At 32.3% G+C, this 24,739-nt stretch overlaps 2 protein-coding genes across 7 annotated transcripts in view; both read right to left on the bottom strand.

Annotated features, from left to right (window-relative positions):
• LOC110996304 (phospholipid-transporting ATPase ABCA1) overlaps window positions 1-11,742 on the bottom strand; it is a 35,371-nt gene extending 23,629 nt beyond the window's left edge. For both annotated transcript variants that reach the window (XM_045629163.1, XM_045629184.1), the window contains exons 1-14: window positions 11,275-11,742; window positions 10,628-10,754; window positions 9,711-9,820; window positions 9,430-9,544; window positions 8,557-8,642; window positions 7,207-7,365; window positions 6,008-6,236; window positions 4,944-5,111; window positions 4,136-4,314; window positions 3,693-3,833; window positions 2,919-3,036; window positions 2,282-2,436; window positions 1,617-1,844; window positions 238-376 (exon numbers count right to left, since the gene is read on the bottom strand). In XM_045629163.1, the coding sequence (XP_045485119.1) occupies window positions 238-376; window positions 1,617-1,844; window positions 2,282-2,436; window positions 2,919-3,036; window positions 3,693-3,833; window positions 4,136-4,314; window positions 4,944-5,111; window positions 6,008-6,236; window positions 7,207-7,365; window positions 8,557-8,642; window positions 9,430-9,544; window positions 9,711-9,820; window positions 10,628-10,754; window positions 11,275-11,457 (2,137 nt within the window). In that variant the 5' untranslated portion in view covers window positions 11,458-11,742. The remainder of the gene's footprint in view (window positions 1-237; window positions 377-1,616; window positions 1,845-2,281; window positions 2,437-2,918; window positions 3,037-3,692; window positions 3,834-4,135; window positions 4,315-4,943; window positions 5,112-6,007; window positions 6,237-7,206; window positions 7,366-8,556; window positions 8,643-9,429; window positions 9,545-9,710; window positions 9,821-10,627; window positions 10,755-11,274) is intronic.
• A 1,015-nt stretch (window positions 11,743-12,757) lies between these two features.
• The window catches only part of LOC110996312 (CHH-like protein), a 49,952-nt gene continuing 37,970 nt past the window's right edge, over window positions 12,758-24,739 (bottom strand). For 4 of the 5 annotated variants that reach the window (XM_022263919.2, XM_022263918.2, XM_022263917.2 and 1 more), the window contains exons 2-4: window positions 15,665-15,879; window positions 15,156-15,276; window positions 12,758-14,236 (exon numbers count right to left, since the gene is read on the bottom strand). In XM_022263919.2, the coding sequence (XP_022119611.1) occupies window positions 15,156-15,276; window positions 15,665-15,879 (336 nt within the window). In that variant the 3' untranslated portion in view covers window positions 12,758-14,236. The remainder of the gene's footprint in view (window positions 14,237-15,155; window positions 15,277-15,664; window positions 15,880-24,739) is intronic. The other variant, XM_022263920.2, reaches the window with a different exon arrangement.

Here is a 24,739-nt window from a genome sequence, read left to right as displayed (position 1 = left end):
GATCTTTGATTTTCTTATTTGGTTACGTCAACAGTAATTATTTCTTTTTTACACATGTTACCCACACATTGTCTGCTTGAAAACAAAAACGCATTTTCGAAATAAAAAAAATTAATAATAATACGTTTGAGAGTTACTTACTTAGATGCTGACAGGAGGAAGGGGGGGGATAAATTGCAGTAAATCTGTTTACGTATTACTGGAACGTGACCTTATCTTAAAAAAAGAATTACAAACCTAATGCCCTCTTGAGATACATAGGCGTAGCGTGACAACGTAGTTTCCCGGCTTGCAATGCAGCCACGCGGTCGCCCAACGCGTCCGCTTCTTCCATGAAGTGCGTACTCAGCAAAACCGTTCGAGAACCGCGGAGGGACTAAATGTAAATAAAATAAAAAAAATATGACACAACCTTATAGTAGTAGTAAAATACCTGGCGCAATATTGCACATAGACACAGATTATTATATTGTTCGTTTAACCGAATATCAATTCAGAACTAAATATTTTCTCCGAGATTTGTTTTATTTCACTGCACTGTATGAAGCCAGGAAACTATCAAAAAACATCAAACTCTAAACGGTATAGACCAGTGTCGATAAATAAAAAAAAATATATAGGAATATTATACAAATGAAAGGAAAAATAAATTACCGGCCGATCTAAAGTTGGGAAGGAGAAGGGGGTGAGTTTTAAAGACTACCCTGGTCTATTATGGTTTTCGAGAGAGATAAAAAGTAAATTAGCCGATTGTTTCTTTCTAAAAATGTGTGTGCGGAATGTGCAACAGTGTGTAATCCGTGCGAAGCCCGAAACTATGGCGCGTTTAAAGTAATCTCGGAAACGAGAGATCGCGACGCGTGTCTGTGATTGGTCTAGAATGGACCAATCGAAATAAAATTAAACGCGCAATGCAATGACATTAATGAACCAATTAGATTTACCGCAAAGATAAGAATTTAGATTTAATGCAAAAGAGAGATTAATATGCAAAGCGTACAACGAATTATTTTAATATATTAGAATTCATTAGCTACATTCTATATTTTAATTCTAATAATTTAATATTTTAAATTTAATCTAGTCTTGAGCACCGTCTTATAATTTTAAAATTACGTGAGTCGTCTCCTCGTGGGCCAAAATTAAATCAATCGCGTAATTGCATGACTGTTATTTATTTATGAACACCCGTCTAACGCGCAACGGGGGTCTAACCGACTCGACAATTGCACACGTCGGCAAATGTCCCCACAATCTCTTATATAAAAAATTCTTGTGTCACGGGGTTAGTAACCGAACTCCTCCGAAACGGCTCGACCGATTCTCATGAAATTTTGTGTGCGTATTGGGTAGGTCTGAGAATCGAACAACATCTATTTTTCATCCCCCTAAATGTTAAGGGTTACCCCCTAAAAATTTTTATTTATTATTTAGACAAAATTTTTTTACGATACACCATACAAAAATACATGCAACCCTAAATTTTGCACCCCTCTACAATCATCCCTTATGTTTTTTTTGTTAATTATAAACTCCAATTTTTTGGCACAAAAACATGGCAAAACAACGTTTGCCGGGTCAGCTAGTTACATATAAATTTGATTGATGTTACATACCGACAGCAAATCCCACAACTGTCTTCTAGATTCCACATCTAATCCAGCAGTAGGTTCATCTAACACCAGCAACTTGGCATCTCCGGCTAACGCACACGCCAGTTGGAGCCGTCTCTTCATTCCACCAGATAGGGCACTGCTCGGTTCATTCAGTTTGGTGGATAAGCCCAAGTGGTCCAACAACTTTATTGATGAGGATTTCGCCTCTTTGTAGCTTTCGCCTTTGAGCTAAGTACGAGTAAGACGATATGATTCTTAAATTGTATGAGGCTTTTTTAAGAATCTTCATTGGGCGTTTCGTTAAATGCAAAATAAATTACTAACGGTTTTAATTTATGTAAATATAATAAACTATAAATGAAACAAATTCATTTTTTTTAAAATGTATCTTTGTAATTTGTTTTGACTTTCTGTATTGTCTTAGTGTTTTTTCTTATATGTATATATAAGCTGTTAGATTACATATAATTAAATAAATTAACCTAGCAATTATATGTATTAGTTTTAAGAACCAAAATATATTTTAAACAATGCCAGGCGTTCAGCAGTTCCAATGAAAACTAAAAGGTACCTACTTTATAAGTGTGAGATCTCTATTGTTCACAAACATTATATACAGGCATTACAATATAAAATTCTTATTACATATGTTAAAAAAAACATACCAGGGTAAAGAAAATGACATGTTCAAGCACAGTAAGATCCGGGAAGAAGAGATTGTGTTGCGGACAAAGGCCGAGGTGTTGTTGCATTTCTTCTCTTTGCGTGCACGTATCCAGTCCTTCTACGTACACCTTGCCTTCGGTTGGGCTTAACATGCCTTAAAATATTATGAATTTTGACAATTAGTAAGAACTTTATATTTTTAGTACTGCTTTTACTGTTTCTTATTTATAAGTAATAACTTAGTAATCTGTTATCGATTATTACTCTTATTTAAAATCCTTTAATCTTAATATATATAAATCTCGTGTCACAATGTTTGTCCTCAATGGACTCCTAAACCACTTAACCGATTATAATAAAATTCGCACACCATGTGCAGTTCGATCCAACTTGAGAGATAGGATAGTTTAAATCTCAAATTATAGTCGCAATTTTATTTTATTGCAAATTATTTGTTTATAATTTGATACATTTCTAACAGATGGCGCTGGGTAAAAAGTACCTTTCACATAAGTTCTCCTACCTTCTACTAGTATATTATATATTTCTATTTGTCCTATAGGATATGACGTGACTATTATCACAACAAAATAGAAAGTGTGTGTAAGTAGTGAATAAGTACATGAAAATTCTTACCAGTTATGATAGACATAAGTGTTGTTTTCCCTGCGCCATTATGACCTAGCAACACTGTGATTTCTCCCTTTATTACGTCCATTGTGACATTATTTAACACGCGTTTCTTATCGAACACCTGAAGGAAGCAGTGTATAGTACTTGTTATAGATAATAAATAACATATTTCACATTTAAAACCGTACAAAATGAAACCTCAAAATATTTGTACGATTTTTTTAGTATTGCTCAAGTACATATTAGATCTTTAGATGGCAATTTTGTCGCAGATTTTTTATTTATTTATATTATCATATCAGCACGTATACAGTGTGGCTAAAAATATACAAATGAAATAAAGATAAATAAAGATCTACTACATGGAGTGATCATATTCTGGTACATGATCATCTATTGGGGCTTTTATCTTAGTAATAATTAATTTACAAAGAAGTTTCAGAGAAAAGTTATAAAAAAGCACGTGCGTACGAAGTACACATTACTTTGTAGGGATGCGCTTTTTTTATTTAGCAGACGATACTGATGTTGTTAGTAACAAAACATTAGCTCCGCGAGTGTAAGAGATGGAGAGAGGGAGATGGAGAGAAGGAGATGGAGAGAGGGAGATGGAGAGAGGGAGATGGACAATGAGCATGGCCTCATATCCATTGAATGTTTTGTCTTTACCACTCTCCATACATATTTCAAATTGCTGACTGATATTTCTTCTGTTCACAGATACTTTTCCTAACAAGATTGTATATGCAATAATCCACTCGACGAAACTAAATTTACCTTAGAAACATTTACAATCTTTATGCCAACTTCTGCATTCCTCGGAGGCTGCTCAAAGAACAAAGCATCTTCTTCTCCCATCTCCTCCATCTCCTCTATTTCTTCTTCTGGACCGATTTGCTTTTTGCTCCAGTAGCTTTTCTGAAATTCGAAAGCAATTGTTTTCAATTTATACACAACATTTTGTTGGAATGGGCTCTTGGGAATTTCTTGAAGGACTCTTAATCGAATTAGTTAGTAAATACTACAACAATACATTAGTACACGCTTACGCTTTAGTTAAAATTAATATATAAACTTATAATCGTAGTATTAAAATCTGGAAATCTTTGACGTATACGTAAGTATACTATCGTAAATTAGGGTAAGGGATCGAATCCTTTTGTTACGAGTGCAACATAGCATAATTCCTGTCTAAAGAAGCTAAATCCTGTGATACAAACCTGACAAAAGAAAGTCCAAGGCAAGGGTTGGCCATATGGTCCGGGCATAACGAGAGAGAGATAGCGTGTGAGCGAGAAAAAAATAACCCATTGCAAAACGAAGTAAAAGTAACAGCCGAGTACTGATACGCTGTTCTTCGCGTGCGTAGTCGCCATATTCGATAATTTTATTCCTTCTCCTGTAATGCAAAGGATTACTTGAGTTGCGTTGATTTAATTCTTTCAAATAAATATATATCAGTGTCGCTACAACTGTTTTAGGTCTGAGCCTCAATTGTATGTAATCAAGTAGGCGATCAGCCTCCTGTGCCTAACACACGCCGTCTATATTTATTTTATACCAATTCCAAATTCAATACAACCTGGCAAAATACCAAAATGGGCAGATAAAAAATATTTGCGGGAGGTGAGACGATAGTTATCTACATGTGCACAGACAGACAGAATGTGCACGTATCTATATTCTCTTTAAGATTTAAAAAATGTACAATAATTGCATAGCCAAATCATTCAATGATATGCGAAGCACTTACACAGACTATCTGATAAAAATTAATATTAATGTACGGAGCTTCGAAAGATACGTCTACTCGCGGCGAGAATAATTAGATATTTGATTAAGTTTTTTTTTTTATAGAACAGGGGGCAAACGGGCAGGAGGCTCACCTGATGATAAGTGATACCGCCGCCCATGGATACCCTCAATGCCAGAGGGCTCGCGAGTGCGTTGCCGGCCTTTTAAGAAAAGTTATTAATGTGTAGTGATGCCTGTATCAAGAATCCAGAGATTATGTTGAAGCTAACTCACCATACTGTTCCAGAGCAACCATTTCCTTCCAGAATGTCAACATGGGGGCGTGAGGAATCAGCATTGCAAAGGGCATCACAAACCACGGGATAGCTAAATCCAGGAGCCACTTGGATGCACATGAGAAAACTATGTACACCACAGAGCAAACAGATACGATGTATTGAGCTGGAAATAAAAAAAAATATTAATATAATTTAGGGCTTAATAGGCTATCTATATTAAGCTGCGAATGAAATTTTTATTTGTTAATGAACAATAATAATTCAGTAGCGCTGTTACCCTACATGAGAGAACTATATGGCTCTTGGCCTTTGAATGCATCCGTCTCTACAATCAATTTTATTTTGTAGACAAGTGGGAATGCCGGTTTTTTTTACGATATTTTCCATCACCATACGAGTGTTATATGCGCACGTGCAATAGCGTACATTCGGGGATCGAACTAACCACTAGTCACTAGGCTAACTAAACCCAAACACAAAGTAACTTTATTCTAAATTTACATTTACTACCAGTTCGCAAGCCAAGAGCGTAGAGCGGGCAAGAAAACTGGCAAGAAACTCTCCGCCATTCTTTATAATCGCTAAGTTTTGAATCATACAAATTGTTTGAACTGGAGCAAATCAACCTCAAAAAGTAGGATTATTTAAATATCGAATTTATAAAAATAATTATTAATTCATTTTCGTTTAACGAGAGCTTTGAATTTATTTGGTGATTATTTTTTAATTTAGCTTGAAAAAACGAATACAATTTCCATATAAGGAGTGGTTTATCTTCTGGATCGTGGTGGTCTTACGCTTAAATTGGTCATGTTTTGAGTATTATACTGGTGAAAATGACAATTACTTTTAAAATATTTTATTTTTCTGTACATACAACAGTCTACTCATATTTAACATTAATAAATATTACACTTATGGATATTTGAACTTCATCGAAATTACAAAAGCGTTGATCTCAATCGCTTTTCGTTCCATTTTTTTTATAGAACAGGGGGCAAACTGGCAGGAGGTTTTCCAATTTTTTTTTTTAATGTTTTATATATCAAAATTACTTACGATTCTTCACCATATAGCTTAACGCAAAGGCCACTGCAACAATGGCGATGAAGTAGAGCAGAAACATGATGGCTATCAAGAGTGGATTCGAGTGAGGCACTATCGGGTTCGAGGATGCCGTTAAAAGAGCGGAATTCACCACACTGAATATGATTCCCGTAGGAAGCACGTTCAAGAAGTGAGACAGGTTTAACATGTTCGATGACACTCCTACCATCTTTATCAGCTCCTGGTTAAAGAAAAAGAGTTTTTATAATATACTAGCGGATCCGACAGACGTTGTCCTGTCTACACGTCTTTAATTTCAAAATTTCAATTTTTAATAAGCCATTTTGATGAAAATTATTATTCAAATTTTATGACAATATCTAACGATCCAGCACATGGTCACACACGATATAACACAATGATAACAAAACTTTTTTTAAATTTCGGGACAGACTAAAATTAAAATTCGAATATTATTTAAAATTTGACACTGCGATGGTAGCGCCGTCTGTCGGATCCAATGTAAAACATTCCAAAATCAACAACAACTAATAAATTAAAAATTAATTAAAAAAACATTGTCCAGCGGACAAAATTGTGAATCTAAACCATTCCCAGATCCCCTTGAACACACACAAAAAATTTCGTCTAAATCGGTCCAGTCGTTTAGGAGGAGTTCAGTCAGATACACACGCACACAAGAAATATATATATTAAGACTAGTGACCCGCCCCAGCTTCGCACGGGTGCAATGCTGATGAAAAGCAGGTTTTTATTATGTATTGTTATTTCCGTCGCTGGAAAGCTCCGATAATATAGGCGACATATACCATCACGGACTTTTCTGTAGACCTTTTCAATATGTACAATACTTAGTCCATTATTTTGACAAAACTCGTAGGGTTCAGCCTGCGTTTGCAATGTAAGCGGAAAAAATTTAATTATTTACGACATCACATTAGAAACCTCAAAAATAACAGTACTTCTCCACTATTTCATGGATGTTATTATACATATAAACCTTCCTCTTGAATCACTCTATCTATTAAAACCGCATCAAAATCCGTTGCGTAGTTTCAAAGATTTAAGCATACAAAGGGACATAGGGACAGAGAAAGCGACTTTGTTTTATACTATGTCGTGATGCTTCGTAAATAAAACTGATACTTAGCTAGTTTTCTACCTAATATATACACTAATATTAAACTTACTTGAACTCCCGACGATCGTTCTTCTACCAACCTCGAACATAGAAATGTAAAAACCAGATCCAATGAAAACCAACTTAGGAACACAAGGATTTGTCCGATAATCGCCACAATTTGATTCGCTGCAACTTCGGCATATGGTAACTCTTGGAGGGAGACTCTCTGTTAAGATGACCAAATTATTTTTGTTAAACGAGTTATGTAACCTATTACTTAAGTTACATATTTTAGTTTATTATGGTCTGAAGTGTTCAGGTGTTCTCACTGTGAGTAAGGTGAGAGGGTGTGTGTGTGTGTGGGAGAGTGTGTTAAATAGTTTATTACTCAAAAATTTATGTTAATACACTAGTATAATTACCAGTACAAAAATAATATAATTAAAAAATGCATTTATTTGCATGTCGCATTTTTTTTTCTACAAGTAGTTCTATCTATTTATTTATCACCAAGAGTTCCTCTGTTTTATCGTAATTAAGGCTTTGTAACCATTTAGTGACTTCCTTTTTACATAAGACTCTATTATAACTATATATATTTCATACTTTATTCACTTTATTGTATATGTACTGGCCTAGGAAGGAGAAAAATCTTTGTGCAAAAGAAGTTGAGCAATGATGAATTTGTTTGAATACTATCTCATTTCTTCTTATATTTAATGTGAATTGGTTAAAAGTTATATAATGTACACTAACATAAGATAATCATAAGAATCTGAGATGATGAACATCAGTGTCACTTTATGAACCAAGTTAGTTTTGCTCGCAACTCGCAACCCCTAATAGTATGTCAGTTAGAAGCTTTTAACCATTAAAGTCTGTTGTTACCCAGCTTTAAGCAGTGTTTAATTTATCTAAAGTTAGCAACAGAAAACTGTCACCAAACTTGAGTTCCAAATTTATTTATTTAATAATAATACAACATTTTTAGGTCTGCGCCTCAGGTCTCTGTATCTATTTCAAGATCATTTGTCGATCTTATAGGCAAGTACAGGTTTTTATTAACCCATGGATATAGAACTGTTACCAAAACATATACTCTAAATTGAACCCCCTTATTGATAAACGTTTAAATTATAAATAATCATTGGATACCTACTATCTCGAGGGTCGCGGTGCCTTAAAGATTACTTGATTTTTTTATTATTAGTACATAACTATGACGTCATTACAGCGAGGTGCCTAGATAACTTCTGCGTGTAGTAGAAAAAAATGTTCATTGCGCAGATCTCCGGGATCGAACTTCAGGGATGAGGCACGCACCCTGTAGGTACTACACCAAAACCGCATTTTATTATTTATTTATTTTATTAGAGGATTAATTCCCAAACCAGTTAAGCAAGGCAAGTAATATTACCAGGTTAATATCATTTCCCGTTAACAGCTGGAGATAAGTACTATCAATGGCCCATTGCAAACGAAGGAAGGAGTTGTAAGTTGTGGCTGAAATGAAAAAAGAAATAATCACAGGATTCTGATTATTGCAGGACATCCATTGTGGGATGCAGCTTCTTTTAAATTACAGTTTTCAATTTTATTAGAACAAAGGACATCTCATAAAACCGAAAAAAAAACTTCTGTTGCTGTATTAATGTTTTATTTTAAAACAATTTTTTTTCTAGAAACATTTAAGTAATATTGTTTTATTTATCTTATCCGTAGTTTTTAATGAGTGACATAACTATCACTGTTGTTATCTATACGGCGAATTTAAAAAAGTTCTCGTGTTATAAATACCTGTCATTAGATCCTATTACTTAGAACAGAGAGTTGACACCTGCACCACAGGCAAACATATCTTTGCATTTAATTCAATGAACTAAACTGTTTTCCAACATAAAAATCGATAACCGAACCTCTAATCAAATTGGGGTAAATCAGAATCATTTGATTTAAATTTAACACAGATATGGGATAAATCTTCTTATTATACAAACAGTGTAAACTATCTCGATATAGCAGATTTAATTACACTTTGAAATCGATTTTCCTTTAGCTTTTATAATATTTTTTTTGTTAATCCCTTCATGTGTGTTATGTTTGCCAATTGCCCATAATTGCTTGTTACATCAATGTATCATTGTGCTCAAAATAGGGAAGCTTTTATAAATAAATTAAATTGAAATAGGTTATGCAAATTTTTCATTGGTTTGTGATTTCAATATAAATTTAGTCATAATCAATTACAATTAACACAACCAAAAATCATAAAAACTTCACAATATCTTACCAAAGTTTCTATGTGATCCTAGGTTATCATCCAAAGACTTATGGTGGCGTGTCATGAAGTTATTTTTCATGCGTATTGTATATTTAAGACTTTCCGGCCAAGTGTTTGATGAGTTCTGTTGACAATATTATAATTTATTCTTTTTAAAGAAACATCACTTTAGTTCATTTTAAAGATGACTCTCTTTCTAATCATGGAAAATTTAAAAAAAAATTTATATGACTTGAATGGTAGTAGTATCACACAATATTTTATTAATCACAAACCTGTTACAAACTTACCCGTAAACTATCAGGAAAAATAATAACAGCATCATATACAGATACAGTATTGAAAAACTTTTCAATTTCGGTATAGCTTGATATTGGGCTGTATCCACGAAATGCACCATCTGTAAATACAAGAGCATATTATAGAATAACTATATTTATTTCCCAAAGTGTATGGATTTGCTTTCTTAGTAATAATAGTTAAGGTACGTAAATATCGAAACTGAACAATACCCTGAAAACCCAGTATTAGGAAAATGGTTTAGTAATTGCAAAAAGAAATGGTTATAACTGGACACATAGTTTAGAGTAATATTATAAGTTAGAAATAATATTTAGCTTTATTAATATCAAGATCATTGCAGAGTATAAATAAAAATATGTTATTTTTAAAACTTGTTAAGTACATTAAGATTGCACTGTTGGTTTATTTTAAGACAAATAAATACAAAAACTACTTAGATAAAGCTATATATGTTGTTAAGTAATGTTGTCAATAAATACATTATTAATTTGCACTATACAATTTCACATACAAGTTTTTTATCCTAGAGAAGTTACCTGTTTATAAAATATGATTTTTTGGCATTCACATAGACTTGAGTCTTGTATATATGTAAAGAAATGATTGAGAACTGTGATTTTTTAAATTATTCTTTAAATTTTTTAATAATGTTAAAAAACTTATTCATTAATTTAATTATTTTTACTTTGATTGTCATGTGAATTGTGAGTCAATTAAATACTATCAATAATTGGTAGTATGTATTACTACCAATACATTTTAATAATTTGTAATGTATAAAAGGGTTTCCCATAAGACTTCTGTTCTTTTTTAATGTTTCATTTTACAAAATATAATATTGGACTTAGAAGACCAATTTTAGAAGATAGAATATAAAAGTAATTATAATTATCATAAAACTTACATAATTGTTCCTGTTCCTTCACGCGCAATTTGGCTGCTACTTTTTCCATCAAAAGCTTTGTAAGATCAGTTTCAGGAAAATAGTAAATCATTATAGGTGCCTCTAACTGATTCAGGGGAATTACATCCTGTCAAATAAATACAATTTAATAACAATCTGCAGATTGAAATCTGTTTGTTAAAAAAACAAACCTAGTAAAGTCATAGTAGTTTTAGACATTGTTACAAGAAAATAGTTTTTAGGCCATCATAATATGTATTCAAAATTATGATGAATGTTGCTCTTTGGAGCCTGGCCAACAGTAACATATTGATTAAGATTTCCAGACCATAGTAAGTCATGGGATAGTATTATGTGAGCAAAATAAAGGTTTTGTTAACTTAAAAAGTAACTGAAGTGTCTAAAATATGCTCTAGCTTCAATACAAAATAATACTAGAGTTTTCATAAAACAATATGGACTGGTAGTGGATATAAAATCTAACATTGTAAATTACAGAATCTTATTACTACATCATTTCAACTATTAATAGTAGCATTAAAATGAAAAACATGATCTTAACAAGAAAACAAATCTACCCAAACACACTACGATAAAACTGACAAAGTATGGAAAAAATACCATTTTACCCATACAGCGAAACTTACCGTCTCGTGAATCGTAAAACCCTCAACGCTTTTATGTTTATTCACTGGGTTTAAATCATCTTTAAATATATACAGTATGACGAAAAGAACCAGTGTTGACAATAGTTCTAGCGGAGTCTGGATATATTTTTTCATGCGGCTGATTAAGTGCTTCCACATAAGCACCCGTAAGTAAAACCGCATCTTTATCGATTTATTTAATACAGAATGTTAATTACAATGTAATGAATCACTTTGTAACATCATGATCGCGACATTGTTTTGTATTCTCCTATTGTTTAGTTCCTTAGATAGCGGCAATGATTAGACTATATCTAGGTCTATTAATGATCCAAGTGAAGACTAACAAACGAGAAGGTACCGCGTATACGAAAACAAATAATTGATTTTTATTTATTTAGTTAAACATATAACGCAACCTATCCCAATGTAACTTCGGTAATAATTTTGTTTTCTCTAATACAAAAAAACTGTCAACGTCTGTGTCATCTTGTTATTTTTTTTTTCAATTTATCCCTAATGGGAAAGGCAAAGGACTTTAGTCCATACAGATTAAAGTTTTAAATGACAACTCAGGCTGTCAAATAAAAATGAGAACGTTATCTAACCTAACCTAACTCTACAGATAACACAATATTCTGGGTATTTATAAAAAAGTGCTATTATTAAATTAAATATTTTTATTCAAACTTGAACTTTTACATACACAAAGATTAAATAGATGCTTGCTTGTTATTAATAACGGGTGCGATAGTGCGTAAGTAGGACTACAATAGCTGATAAGCTATGTAATAATGTATTATATATTAACTCGAAACGAGGAGTAAATTTATAAATTAACTAGCAGACTCGGCCAAGCGTTGCTGTGGCTAAGGTTTTTGTTATATTACATAGTAGTAAATTAATCAAGGGAAACCGTAGTAGAACTTATGTGAAACGTTGGTACCACGACACGGACCTAAACTAAACTACCTTTAACTCAGCGCCATCTGTTAGAATTGTATCAAATAATAAACAAATGTTAATGTTATCGTAATTTTAGTAAGGATGCCTATTTTTTTTGAAAATGAAATATAGCCTATGTCACTCAGGAATGATGTAGCTTTCCAACAGTGAAAGAATTTTTCAAATCTGCCAAGTAGTTTTGGAGCCTATTCAATTCATACAAACAAACAAAAAATCAAACCTTTCCTCTTTATAATATTAGTATAGATAATTTCGGGTTAGTATTCGTTAAAAAAATATTAGCATCTAATACCTATTATATACTACTATATTACTGGTTCAATAAGAATAAGTCAATTTTGAATGACTGATCTTATTTCTAGTCATAAGATATTTTAAGAAATGTATTTTATTCACAGAGTTCATGGGGATGTTTTTTTTTATTTTAAAAGGTTCATCTGTCCACAGAAACATTTGATTTTCCTTAAATGGTCAACCATCATTATCTAAAGGCAAACAGGGTAAATAAAATAAAATAAAATTCATATTGTAATATATTTCATGGAACCCGTAGCGTTTCTTAGCTGATTCATATAAATTTATACAAATAGTTTACATATTTCACTAATAAATCAATAATACAATAATTTTTCAGTTCCTACAAATTACTGTTTAATATATTTTAAGATTAGCTAAATTCGTTACACTTATATAATATTTTGGGACATATTGGCACCATTCTTCAAATTCTCACATTCCTAAATAAATGTTTTTAAGAAACGCTAAAACATAAAAAGTTGAGATTCAATTAGAGAAGAGTTTTAACAGACGTATAAGTATACACCGCAACTTAAAGATAATGATCTGAATAAATCAGTGAAACTGTTATATCTTAATACACTGGTTATACCCACGGTTGCTAATCAATATAAGATTAAATCGTTAACAGTAAAAAATAAATAGGTCGGGAGAATATAAAAATAAATCTATATAAATACTTATAAACTAAACTACAGCTAACTTTTCTGACGCTGCCTGACAATTAATTCTTTTTACGTAGATGATACAGATTTTCGCACGATTCAAAATTTCCATATACTATTTTTTTTATTAGTTTTTATATTATATAGGTTTTTTGGACAGCAGCCAGGCGCAATCGTCAAAAAAGTAGGTGCTCTAAATGAATTAAATACAATGCTTCGTAAACAGCTACGATGGTGATAAAATAAAAGATTGAGGCCACTATCAGAATTACACAATAACTATAAAACTAACTAAACATACTATCTACAATATAAATACAATACCGTCATAAAACAAACATAATTAACGCAATAATACTTGTTAGTCTGTAAGAAAAAATATTATCTTTTAGATAAAAGGCGTAAGTAATCGTTTAAAATACTGTGCTTGGAATGCGTCATACATTTAATAATTTTTTAAGCAATCTCAGTCGGCATTTTTGGTAAAATTATCAACTGTGATTTTTTTGACATTATCTAGTAGGTGACATATAATAAAACTCATCTTTAATGTACTTTTCACTCCCGTAGCTTGCAAGCTTACACTTATTACCTTAAATCTGGATACACATTATCAAATACAAATTATGATAACATTAAAATTACTAGCAAACATAAATAATTTTATGTCGCTTTAAAGACTAGAATATGTTGAGGATAGAAATCTGGAGGAACTCGATATATCTATTCGTAATTCATTTTAAAACGCGATAATTTGAGAAAAGCATTTGAACAATCCTAACAAATGTTAAATCAATAATTTAATAATTCAATGTAACTAATGACGTTACTAATTCGTTGACGGAAACAGCTTTAGATTCTCTATGGTTGTTGACAGCTTTGCGCCACAAGTTGGCGCGCGAATTTGTGATGATAGGCGGCAGCATTAGCGTTTTCCGATGAAATCGATCATTAGATCCAGTTCCTCCATCTCGTCCGAGAGGCACAGAGACTCCACACAACCCTTGAAAAAGAGCGTGGTAAAACAATCCGATCTGAAAAGGTAATTAGCTTATTATTATCGCTGTTTATTAAATGAACGCTACGGCGTAGCGAGCTTGTTTACATATTAGGAGAGTAAAGTGTTTAGGTATGTTACGTCCATATAAGTAGATCAGACAATAAGTCCCATATATATTTACTTGCTATGTACAATTATTTACTTGTATTATATAATAAAAGTGTTTATTTTTTATCGTATATAACGATGATTTTATACCTGAAATTAATTTAAAATCGCAGTTGTTTGGAAGAACCAATTTTTATTCTGTAGTACTAAAGAAACTTGACTAATTATTAGACGTTTTCAATTTACATAATGATTAAATATAGGGAAATTAAACCTTAGGTGGTTCTACAGTAATAAGGTAATATACCGTGCTATTAGAAGATTTACTACTTTTACGTTATTTAGTAAGCAAACAGTATTAAACCGTAAGTACATATGCAGATAGATTACAGTGTCCAAGATAAAGATGAAGCAATAGTGAGAAAGGAGGACATTTTGTGATTTTAAATGTGTATTTCCCGTACATTTAATATCAAGTAACTTTCAATACTCATGGAAATTACATATTTTTAGTCAGTATCTATACTTAGCATGCATTCCGTTACCAGTGTAACATAGTGTATGTATTAAAAATATAAACCTTTGTTAATGTTAGTGACAGGCAAATAGATGCAATGTGAAAGAAGTGCTTAGTCATAGACAGAAAGAACTCGTTCCGCAAACCCACACCGGAGCATAGAGTATAGAAGAGCAGATGTTTCTCAAATTTGCAATATTTATTTTAAAACATAATTGATATGATTTCGATATTGGTATCTTTAGTCGTTCCTTATTTAATAAATAATGCAAGTTTCAGAAATCCGTAAGCCAAACCCTCCGAAGATAAAATAATCATTTGTTGGTACCTAAATCCCTGGATCCGCCCCATTTAATTGTATTATATATTTCTTGAATATTTCGAGTTGATCGGTCTCTTGAAGTACTTCCACGCAGCCTTTGAAGTAGTCTGTCATGAAACAGTCTTTCCTGCACCCCAACAATTGTTTAATAAATCATTTGTTTTATAACGAGTGTGACCGTTTTTCTGTGTATTTAATTAAATTAAATGTATTATATGCAATTAAGGCTTTTCATATTTTTTGTACAATTATTTAAATAAAACTTCTTTAAAGAATTTGGACGCGAATTTATTAAATTTATTTTACTCGACATTAAGCATAATTACAGCACTAAGTGAGCATCTCTCAAATACGCGTTTCAATCCCTTACCTGAGTTTTATTTTTGTGAATATTATTCATGTATACCAAAGCAAATATTATACATAAACAGTATCGGAAATGACGCTGCTTTATGGAAAGCCTTAATGCCGCTGAAAAACATCACAATAAATTTACAGATAAAAAACTTATTTACCTGCATAGAGTATAGAGCTGCGGTTCCCTAAAGAGGTTATAGCAGTCGTCACAGATACGATCTAAGCGCGCGAAAATCGCCGCGTCAAAGACACCTTTGCATTCGAGGCTGAAGAATGACCGGCGAGAGACGTGGTGCGGCGTAGAAGCGGGCACCGCTGCTACAAGAGCCAGCGTCAACGCAGCCGTGCACAGTTGTATCGAGTTAAGATGCATCTGTAAAAGAATACATTACTACATAAATACGCGTTAAATGTGACTTTGTTAATTATTTACGCGATTATAAACATTTAATAGAGAATACATATAAGAAGATTTTTTATATCTAAAATTTTGACTCAAAATAAGACATCTTTTTTATTTATTAATTTAAGACATGACTGATCTATGCTATTAGAGCTTTTAGTATTGCCTTTGCTCCACAGTTGATATTATTCAATCCAATTAATTATCTGTCTGCTTACTGTTGTGCAGTTTGGTTGAAAGTGTATAAAATAATTACGAACGAATAAAAACTTGGTTAATTGAGGAAGTAACTGTTCAACAAAACAATAAAATACGGAAATACACCGCAGTTACGTTTTTAAATTTCTCTTTTCATAAGTTTATCATTTAAATTCACAGCAGTGAACTTGATACAACTACATGTCATCGTGATCGACGATGACGATGAAAATTAGATCTAATTATTCTGAATTCTCGGAGCGTGGTCTCTGTATTTTTCCATTTTATGCAATAAAATGCTTGCTAGTAATAAAAAATCAGTTTCATTTAGAAGACAAATTTGTAAATTTATTTCAAATGGCTCAAGGGAGATATGGAACGTCAATACTGGTAACGTCACGCACGTTACCAGTATTGAAGTAGTCTAAAGAACACAAGTATCGGCGTGATATATTAATCACTAAGACATATTTTTTGGTACTTAATCGTCTCGGTTTCCTCACGATTTTTACCCTAACGTTACGAACAACTGTTAATTGGGCACGGATGTAGAAAAATCGATTGGTATATACAGCCTGAACACAAGAAATCGTTAAATAGCTTAACCATTGCTGTCTGATGTTGTACATATTTACCATATCTGTTATAAAAAGGCCTTAGAACTGGTTGCAATATATCTGCATATTCTATTAATAGAGCTTTAAGTTAAGTCGATTCACAGGTGGTCAGTTAATCGCTCAATCAGTGTTGCAAGTTTTATTGCAAGTAATTACTACCTATAAATCGGGCTAGTTTTATGCGGGAGGCCACTTTTAGTATTCATAATGATAACTAAATTGCAGTTAATATGCAAAGATATTAAAACAGGTCTAAATTGCTACGAAAAAAATAAATAGGCAGATTTAATTATTATTTCCATCTCGACAGTGGGGTTCTACAATAGTTCTCTAAAAGGCACTTTTTGCTGCGCACAACCGAGTAACCAGCTGCTATTAGAGGTATTTCCAGACTGATACGACTTATGTGACTAAGAAAAGAGCGTACGATTTTTTGAAGGATCGACACACCCGCCGGCGTTGCAGGTGTCCAAGGGCGTCGGTTATCACTTTGTTCCTGTCCTGTCCTCGTATCCCATATCGCCAACTCCTTTAATGTGTAGATGATATATTTAGGTCTATATTCTAAAACATAAATCTCGTTTCAGAAGTCATCAGACTATTTTTTGTCAATGAAAATATATATTTATGTAGCCCTTCTCAAAAAATTCTGACGTCTGATATAAGGGGATATCAATTCCACTTGACACTTTGGCAAAATGATTTTTTTTTTTCATATGGCCTGCACCATTTGGAATTAAGATATAATATATTATCCTCGTGCTTAATTTAATGGCAATCTGGACAATCTATGTTATTAAGGACACAGTATAATTTATGTTACCACTAAAAGGCAGGCGTTACTTAGAAGTGATTAAAACCACGGCCCTAGTTGAAAGCTTTAGCAATTTAATGAATATCAATTTGTATAGGTTTGATGTAATATTTAGTGGGTGAATAAAATTTATATCGCGTAAAATTATTTCTAATTCTAACTAAAAATAATAAATAGTTCTTTTAAAATATAAATCACTTTTTACAAATTGCTGTGTTTTCACGAGCTTTTAGGCTTCATCAGAATCGCGCCATGGTCTGACAAGATCGAGCGGAGAAACCCAGCCCCGGATTTAATTTTCCAATCATGCTTACTAATGATACTTTATGTGCATATAAGAACTGGCAACCTATTTTTACGCACAACTATCATTAAAATCAAATGACAAGAATCCGGAAATTTATTCACGAGTTAATGATAAGGTTGTGACATGTTATGCAATAATGAAATACGCCAGCAAAAACTGGTGAAAACTTGAATAAAAAAATATTTAGGCCCGTAAATACAAAATTAAAAAAATATTTTTCATTTAAAGTCGTGTGAACAAACAAGCTGTAAAAAACAAACATTGTCAGATCGTATCTACGTCGTAAATAGGCGGTGTCTTTACACACGACGGCGCACTAGGTCTTTGCTGATTCATACCTTGTATGAAGTTATTGCAAGGATCGCGTGAAAACATATTCCTGAAGCTTCTGGACTCTATGACGTTTGACTTTTAATAATGTATTAGAAATTATATTGTATATTATATCATATATCCTATAAATTTAAAAGCGTTAACGTGCCAGTATTAATGGGTACCTCAACATTAAAACACAAAGGAACTCTAGTTTTCAAACAATGCATATATCAGTAACGTGGCTTAGTATAATACAACTTTACATGGTAAGGGAATAAAAAAACATGTATTATAGGCTGTTCTCGAGACTACCAATACTAGCGAAACGACCGTTATCCGTGTGTTTAAATAATAAAAATTATTATATTCTAAATCCTAATATCACGAATAACGGGACTTCACCAAATACTTTGTACTATTCATGTTATAATAATTGTAATTTTATGTGTTATTACTGAATCGAAATTGTAAATAGCGTCAAGTCGACAATAACGTAAAAGTTAGTAGTGAAATAAACCTATGCTAGCAGTATATTGATCGTTAACATACCTCTAAAGGCATGTACAGCAAAGCCAGACAGCTCGGCTACCAACGATAAAATGTCGCACACTTGTGGGACTCTCGTTTTTGCTAGAAACAATCTCGTTCGGAATAATTACCCGCCATCTTGCTAATAGTGCGAGCCTACATACTTGTGTAATTGTATAAATACGGACTGAGAAATTAGTTTCCTTATACAACTTTAGAAAATGTTAGTCACAGAGTGAATAAAGCATAGTATTCCAGATTAAAACAATTTTTTAATGGAATAGAGAGATGTAACAGAAGAGTGTTGATTAATCTCGCGAGTACGAGTCATTTTTACACCATAAAAATCGAGTAAGCCAATGTATTAACAAGATATTATATATATGTATATAGGCATTATTTCTAGAAGTAACTTCTATAGACGTAAAAGCATCGTAAATTAACATATCTCGCTGATCTTCCAATTGTATTATTTAAATCCATCGTAAAACAAGGATGTTATGACTTTTATCAAAAGCTGACATTTGAAGTAGTTTATGCTAAGTGAGCTCAAAATATAATAAAATGTTATCGTGTACATATGAACCCTTTTATAGCTGTGTTAATGTGACATAGAAATCGAGTATAACCTGTGTAGTGCGCCGCAAATTAAACGGATAAAATCCAAAGCTTCGTGTTCATTATAATTGAGGTGCATAACATAACTATCAGTTGATGTCATAAAACCATTGAATTTATAATACTTACAGACTGAAAATCATTTTACTATTCGTGTATACTGTGTATTATGTGAAATGGTTTCTTAAATGTAAATAAACTAGGTTTATTCAATTATCATTTGATGTCAAAGTTATAAGCCATATAGACAATATATAGGGCTTTCAAATTTCTTCGTATTTGTATTATAATATTGAAAAATATAAAGTGATATATTTAAAAAAATAATATCAGAATTCTCATTATAATTCTGTTCCAATCTTTTAAAAAATACAATATGTGTGTCACGAAACTATTTATCATCAAATTTTCTAATTTTAAAACAGAATTGATAAGTTAATTTAAACGTAATTTATTAATAACTTTAACACAAATGTATTCTTGGAATAATCTCTTATCTGCGACCTAATTAAATATTATCTAGGCGCGTGATCACGAAGGTATTAAAACATTTGCCCACAGATTAATTTACAACGTAGTGTGTTGACATCTTAGATCAAATTAATTAGTGCTTGCACAATAATAATTACTAGTGGTTATAAATACAAAGGAATGACGTGTGACTAATTTCACGCAAGCCCTGGAATTGACTCCTTTAAGAAATGCCAGCGCAGACTTCTTTGTGGTTCTTTTGTTAGAAATATATCGCATATTTAAAGAAATATATTCCGAAGCATCTTTTCTAACATTAGTCTATAAAAATAAATATCAAAACATGTAAACATGTTGATGAGACGTAGGATTTTAACTTCTATTATGTAGACATTATAGTAAATTTTTGTGACGTAGGGAGATTTAAAATATTTTACGACTAGTAGTATAGTGCAACAGAATTGACACTAGAACTAAGATCGAGCAGCCGATATTTAAAATTGGAACGCTGAATTCTTCTGCTAATGTTTCTTTGGTATTAGGAATTGCGTTAATTATTAGCAAGAATTTCGTGCTGATAGGCCCAAGAGGCTTGGTCGATGGCGTGATCAGTGTTCACCAATGGGCATCAATTAGACACGTGCGTGTATGTAGGTCACAGCGGAATTACTACGTACGTCACAAAACTTTAAGAAATTCAAATTGCATGAACGCGTTCACCTCGAAATTCCTGCAACTTTTATTACGTATTGCGCAGAATTTGTCCAGATCCGTGATTAATATTTACTTGAGTACCTTGTTCTAATAAAATTGCACGAGAAAAATATTACCTGTAGCATATAATAATATCTAACGTTTGCAGTAAATCTAAAGAACGAACGAAGAGAAAATATAACGGACGAACGTTAAGATAGATGTAGCTTTTTGAAGTGAAACTTCTTTAGAATCGTTGTGATTTCAAACCGGATGCAACGAAAAAGCGACAGTAAAAAGAGACAGAAACATTATTCATATGATTTAACGTGGGAGAAAATGAGATAGATAAACTTCTTTCGAATCGTCGTGATTTCGAACCGGATGCAGCGGTAAAGAGAGACAGAAACATCAATTCATCATATGATTTAACGTGGGAGAAAAAATGAGATAGCAGGCATTATACAGCCTCTCTTTACTGCCGCTTTTTCATTTGATCGAATTTCAAACTTTCGATGTTTTAGTTTTACCCAAATTAAAAATTTATATTAAACTTATAAATTAAAATTTATCATTAAAATATACTGTTTTAAAAGAACACACACATTTAGATAATGGAAAATGATTAATTTATATATGATTAATAATAAAAAAAATGTTTTTGAAGGTTTCACTTCTACCATGTGTGAATTGCACATATGTTTTTTTCTCCTGTAACGTTTTTTTATTATAGAACAGGGGGCAAACCGGCAGGAGGCACACCTGATGCTAAGCGATACCGCCGCCCATGGACACTCTCAGTAGGCAGCTGGAATACTCCAGAATGGAATATTCCGAATTAATATTATTAATACAACGTTTTCTTATTAACTGTATATTTGTATGTATTTTCTGTTCTTTTAGTTTTAGTTAGCATAATAAATTAAAAAGGTACCTTTTAAATAAGGAAACACTTATTAGTTGCTAATAAAATGATTACTTATAAATTTCGCTAGTTAATAAAATAATTTGATTAATATTATAAGCATTTCTCAATAGATTTCGGTACGGTTAAAAGCAAGCTAAAGTAACAATGCTTGAGTTAGTTGAAAACGTAACCTGCAATAATGTATGCTTGAAGTGAAGCCAAGATTCAAAGCACTTATCTAGTTGCCTTCAGTGCGCGCCTCGCTGTCTGCTTACAGCCACTCACACACGCACATCTATTTTACGCAACATAATGTCGCTTTTTACTTAAATTATATAAGGACTAACATTCAGCTAGAATATGCGGTTTGACTATAAATGTACATTTCTTAGTAATTGCTTTTGAATAATGTAATTTTTATTGCTAGAAAAACGATGTAAAGAAACGCGATTTAAATATCATGAAAATAAGGTTTATCCGTGTGTTTGAATAGGTTATTGGAGAGTATCGTGTACTTATCACGTACGACAATATTTTAAGACGATTATTGCTGCAGGTGTCTTTTAAAATTTATTTGCGTTCGAATAGAATGCCAGTGTAGCGTGCTGTGCATATCTATGCAGACCTTAAATATGGCGGATTTATATAAAAACAGATCCTGGATTTTGTTAACTACTGAGAATTCAATCGTTAGGTAAATGAAGTAAACGGACCGACGCGGAGGAACGTTTTGACTGTGTTTATTATGGAGATGTGGTTACAACCACCTCAACCACATACATGCGAATGTATAAATATATACAATAAGACAGCGGGTTTTGCTTATTTGTGATTGGCTAATAGGATCTTCAGGCCAATGAGGCAGATGCTATTCCACTTGACCAATAATATTTAAGCGAAAATCGTGATCTTTCATTTCATTTCGTTTTTGTTAAAAGTGTTTTATAACCTAGGCAGGCTACCACAGATTATAATTTCTACCATAGATAATAATTATTACCACATTAATAAAGTTACAACTTACTTTTCGTCCTTGATCTATGCGCACTACGCTGCAATCAAAGGCTTGCGTTAATATAACAGGAAATTATAAAAGTCGGGTTAAGTATTAGAAAATTGTCGCCAACCCGTTGGTCAGGAAAGCGTCGAACAGTCTAGATTTGCGTCGTAACATAAAGCCTAGTGCGTTAGTTGCGACAGACAAACTGACTAGCGAAGTACGGAGCAATCATCAATAATTGGCCGCAATTATGTTGCATTCATTACTCATGATTGAGTAAGGAACTATTAATTAATATCGCAAAATATTAACTAGTTCTGCAAAGGGCTTTCAATCAGGAATATTATTAAACAACTTTATTCATTTGTTGAAAATTTCATATATACATAGTATGATTCTTCATAATTGTCTAATGTTTGAACCTACTTGAGGCAATAACTTCAGTTAATATCACGAAGTCTTAAAAGCAAATTTGCAAAAAATAATAAGCTAACTATTTTGATTACACGCGAAATCAACAGACAACCTAAGGATAAGCAAAACGCAATCAATTTCTTTGAACTAAACTCATGTTTGTTAGTGTAAAATTTACCTTCAAGATAAAAAAAAATATCCTGCGTGCTATTAAAATAGACCTAAATTACCGCTTTCCGGTTCGCAAGACCACAGCAGACTTATTAGTCTTAATACTATGCTGTCAATGAATACAAGCATGTATTAATCTGTCCGCCCGGGCTATCTTTACTGTGTGTGGTGTGGTCGCCCACCCTGCGAGCTAAAAAATGACATCGACATTCGCGATCTCCTTCTCGATTGTTGAACTAGATTAAAAAAACTGTATAATCTATGGTACTGCTGCTAATATTATTAAGGTTTAAAATCGTATGACAAATTGGCATAAATTTATGTTGGACGGTTAAAATAACCAGACAGACTGGTCTAGTGGCGTTGAACTGCACAGGTGGTTGGATAACAAGATAAATTTAATTCAGTATAATAATAGAGTCCTTAGCGAGTGACGACACTTGAAATTATGAAAACGACAGTTTCATTCGTGTGTTTTTAATTATCGTATCAAATATTTTAATTAATTAAGATGTATATTTCAGTTACGGTTAGATAGCGTAGAATTCAGTTTAAATGTTAAACTAAGTTATTTTAGAACGTGTAAATATTCAAAATATATAATAATAAATATATTAAACACATGAATAATATAATGAAATTGCACAATACGCATAGATAAATAGTTTTATCTATATATACCGTACCTCTATAATCGTTGACACAAACTGTATTGTTGCCGTTACTAACTCTGATGTACTAATTTTAAAAACCAAAATAAAAACATACATAGAATATGCAATTATACCATTACTATTTGTATGTACAGTGATTATTCCACTATTCTACGTAAAAATACTCTTTTTACACAAGTCAATTATCCTACTATATTCATTTCAATTTGGTAAGTATTCCCTATAAATACTATATGACTAATCGAGTACGAATTACGTTATAGCGTGACAATAATTTATAACATTTTCCTACAACTAAAATTAATGAGTTAATTCAATATAAATATTTATCTTACTAATTTATGCTTTGCCTATTTTGACATGCAAAACCATGCATATGATTTGAATGTCCTATAAGGTAAATATTACATAATATATAATTGAAACGTCATCGTGACATGGAACTTGTAAGTTAACATTATTTTCTACTCATGACACAAACAAAACAAATGAACCATAATATGTAGGCTTAAAACGTACGTAATTTTAAGCAGTGTTAGCTACATAGTGCGACTCTCATCGCTGATATGGTAGGTTCAGTCCTCGACTGTGTAAAAGAAAACATCGCGAGGAAACTGGCTTGCCTTAAACCCAACAAGTCGACGGCTTGTGGCACAGGAAGCTGATCATCTTCTCACCTATTAGATTGACAAATGATCATGAAACAGTTACAGAAATCTGAGGCCCCGAGCCAAAAAGGTTAGTCTAAAAAGCCCCACTGACTGATGTAAGTAATAATGCCGCACCAATATTTTTATTGTTAATTTGTATGTACATATATACTATGTGTTAATTTCAATTCATAATTGCTTATGTAATTCAGTACGTCACATATATATTTAATTGACAATTCTCATACTACTACCACAAATTGTAACCATTATGACTTTTTACAAACTGAGTCACCGTATTTATAGCGGTTAACAATTACTATGAGCTTAGTTCAAACGTCGTATAGCTTATCATTTACGTATACGTCTAACGTTTTACGTTATGACGTAGAAACCAGTTTAATGTCACTGACCTAAATGATCACCGTGGACCTTGGTACGTGAGGATATTAT

Source organism: Pieris rapae, chromosome 1, assembly GCF_905147795.1.
Source record: "Pieris rapae chromosome 1, ilPieRapa1.1, whole genome shotgun sequence".
Taxonomy (NCBI): Eukaryota; Metazoa; Arthropoda; class Insecta; order Lepidoptera; family Pieridae; genus Pieris; species Pieris rapae.
This window is presented reverse-complemented; position numbering and strand designations above follow the sequence as displayed.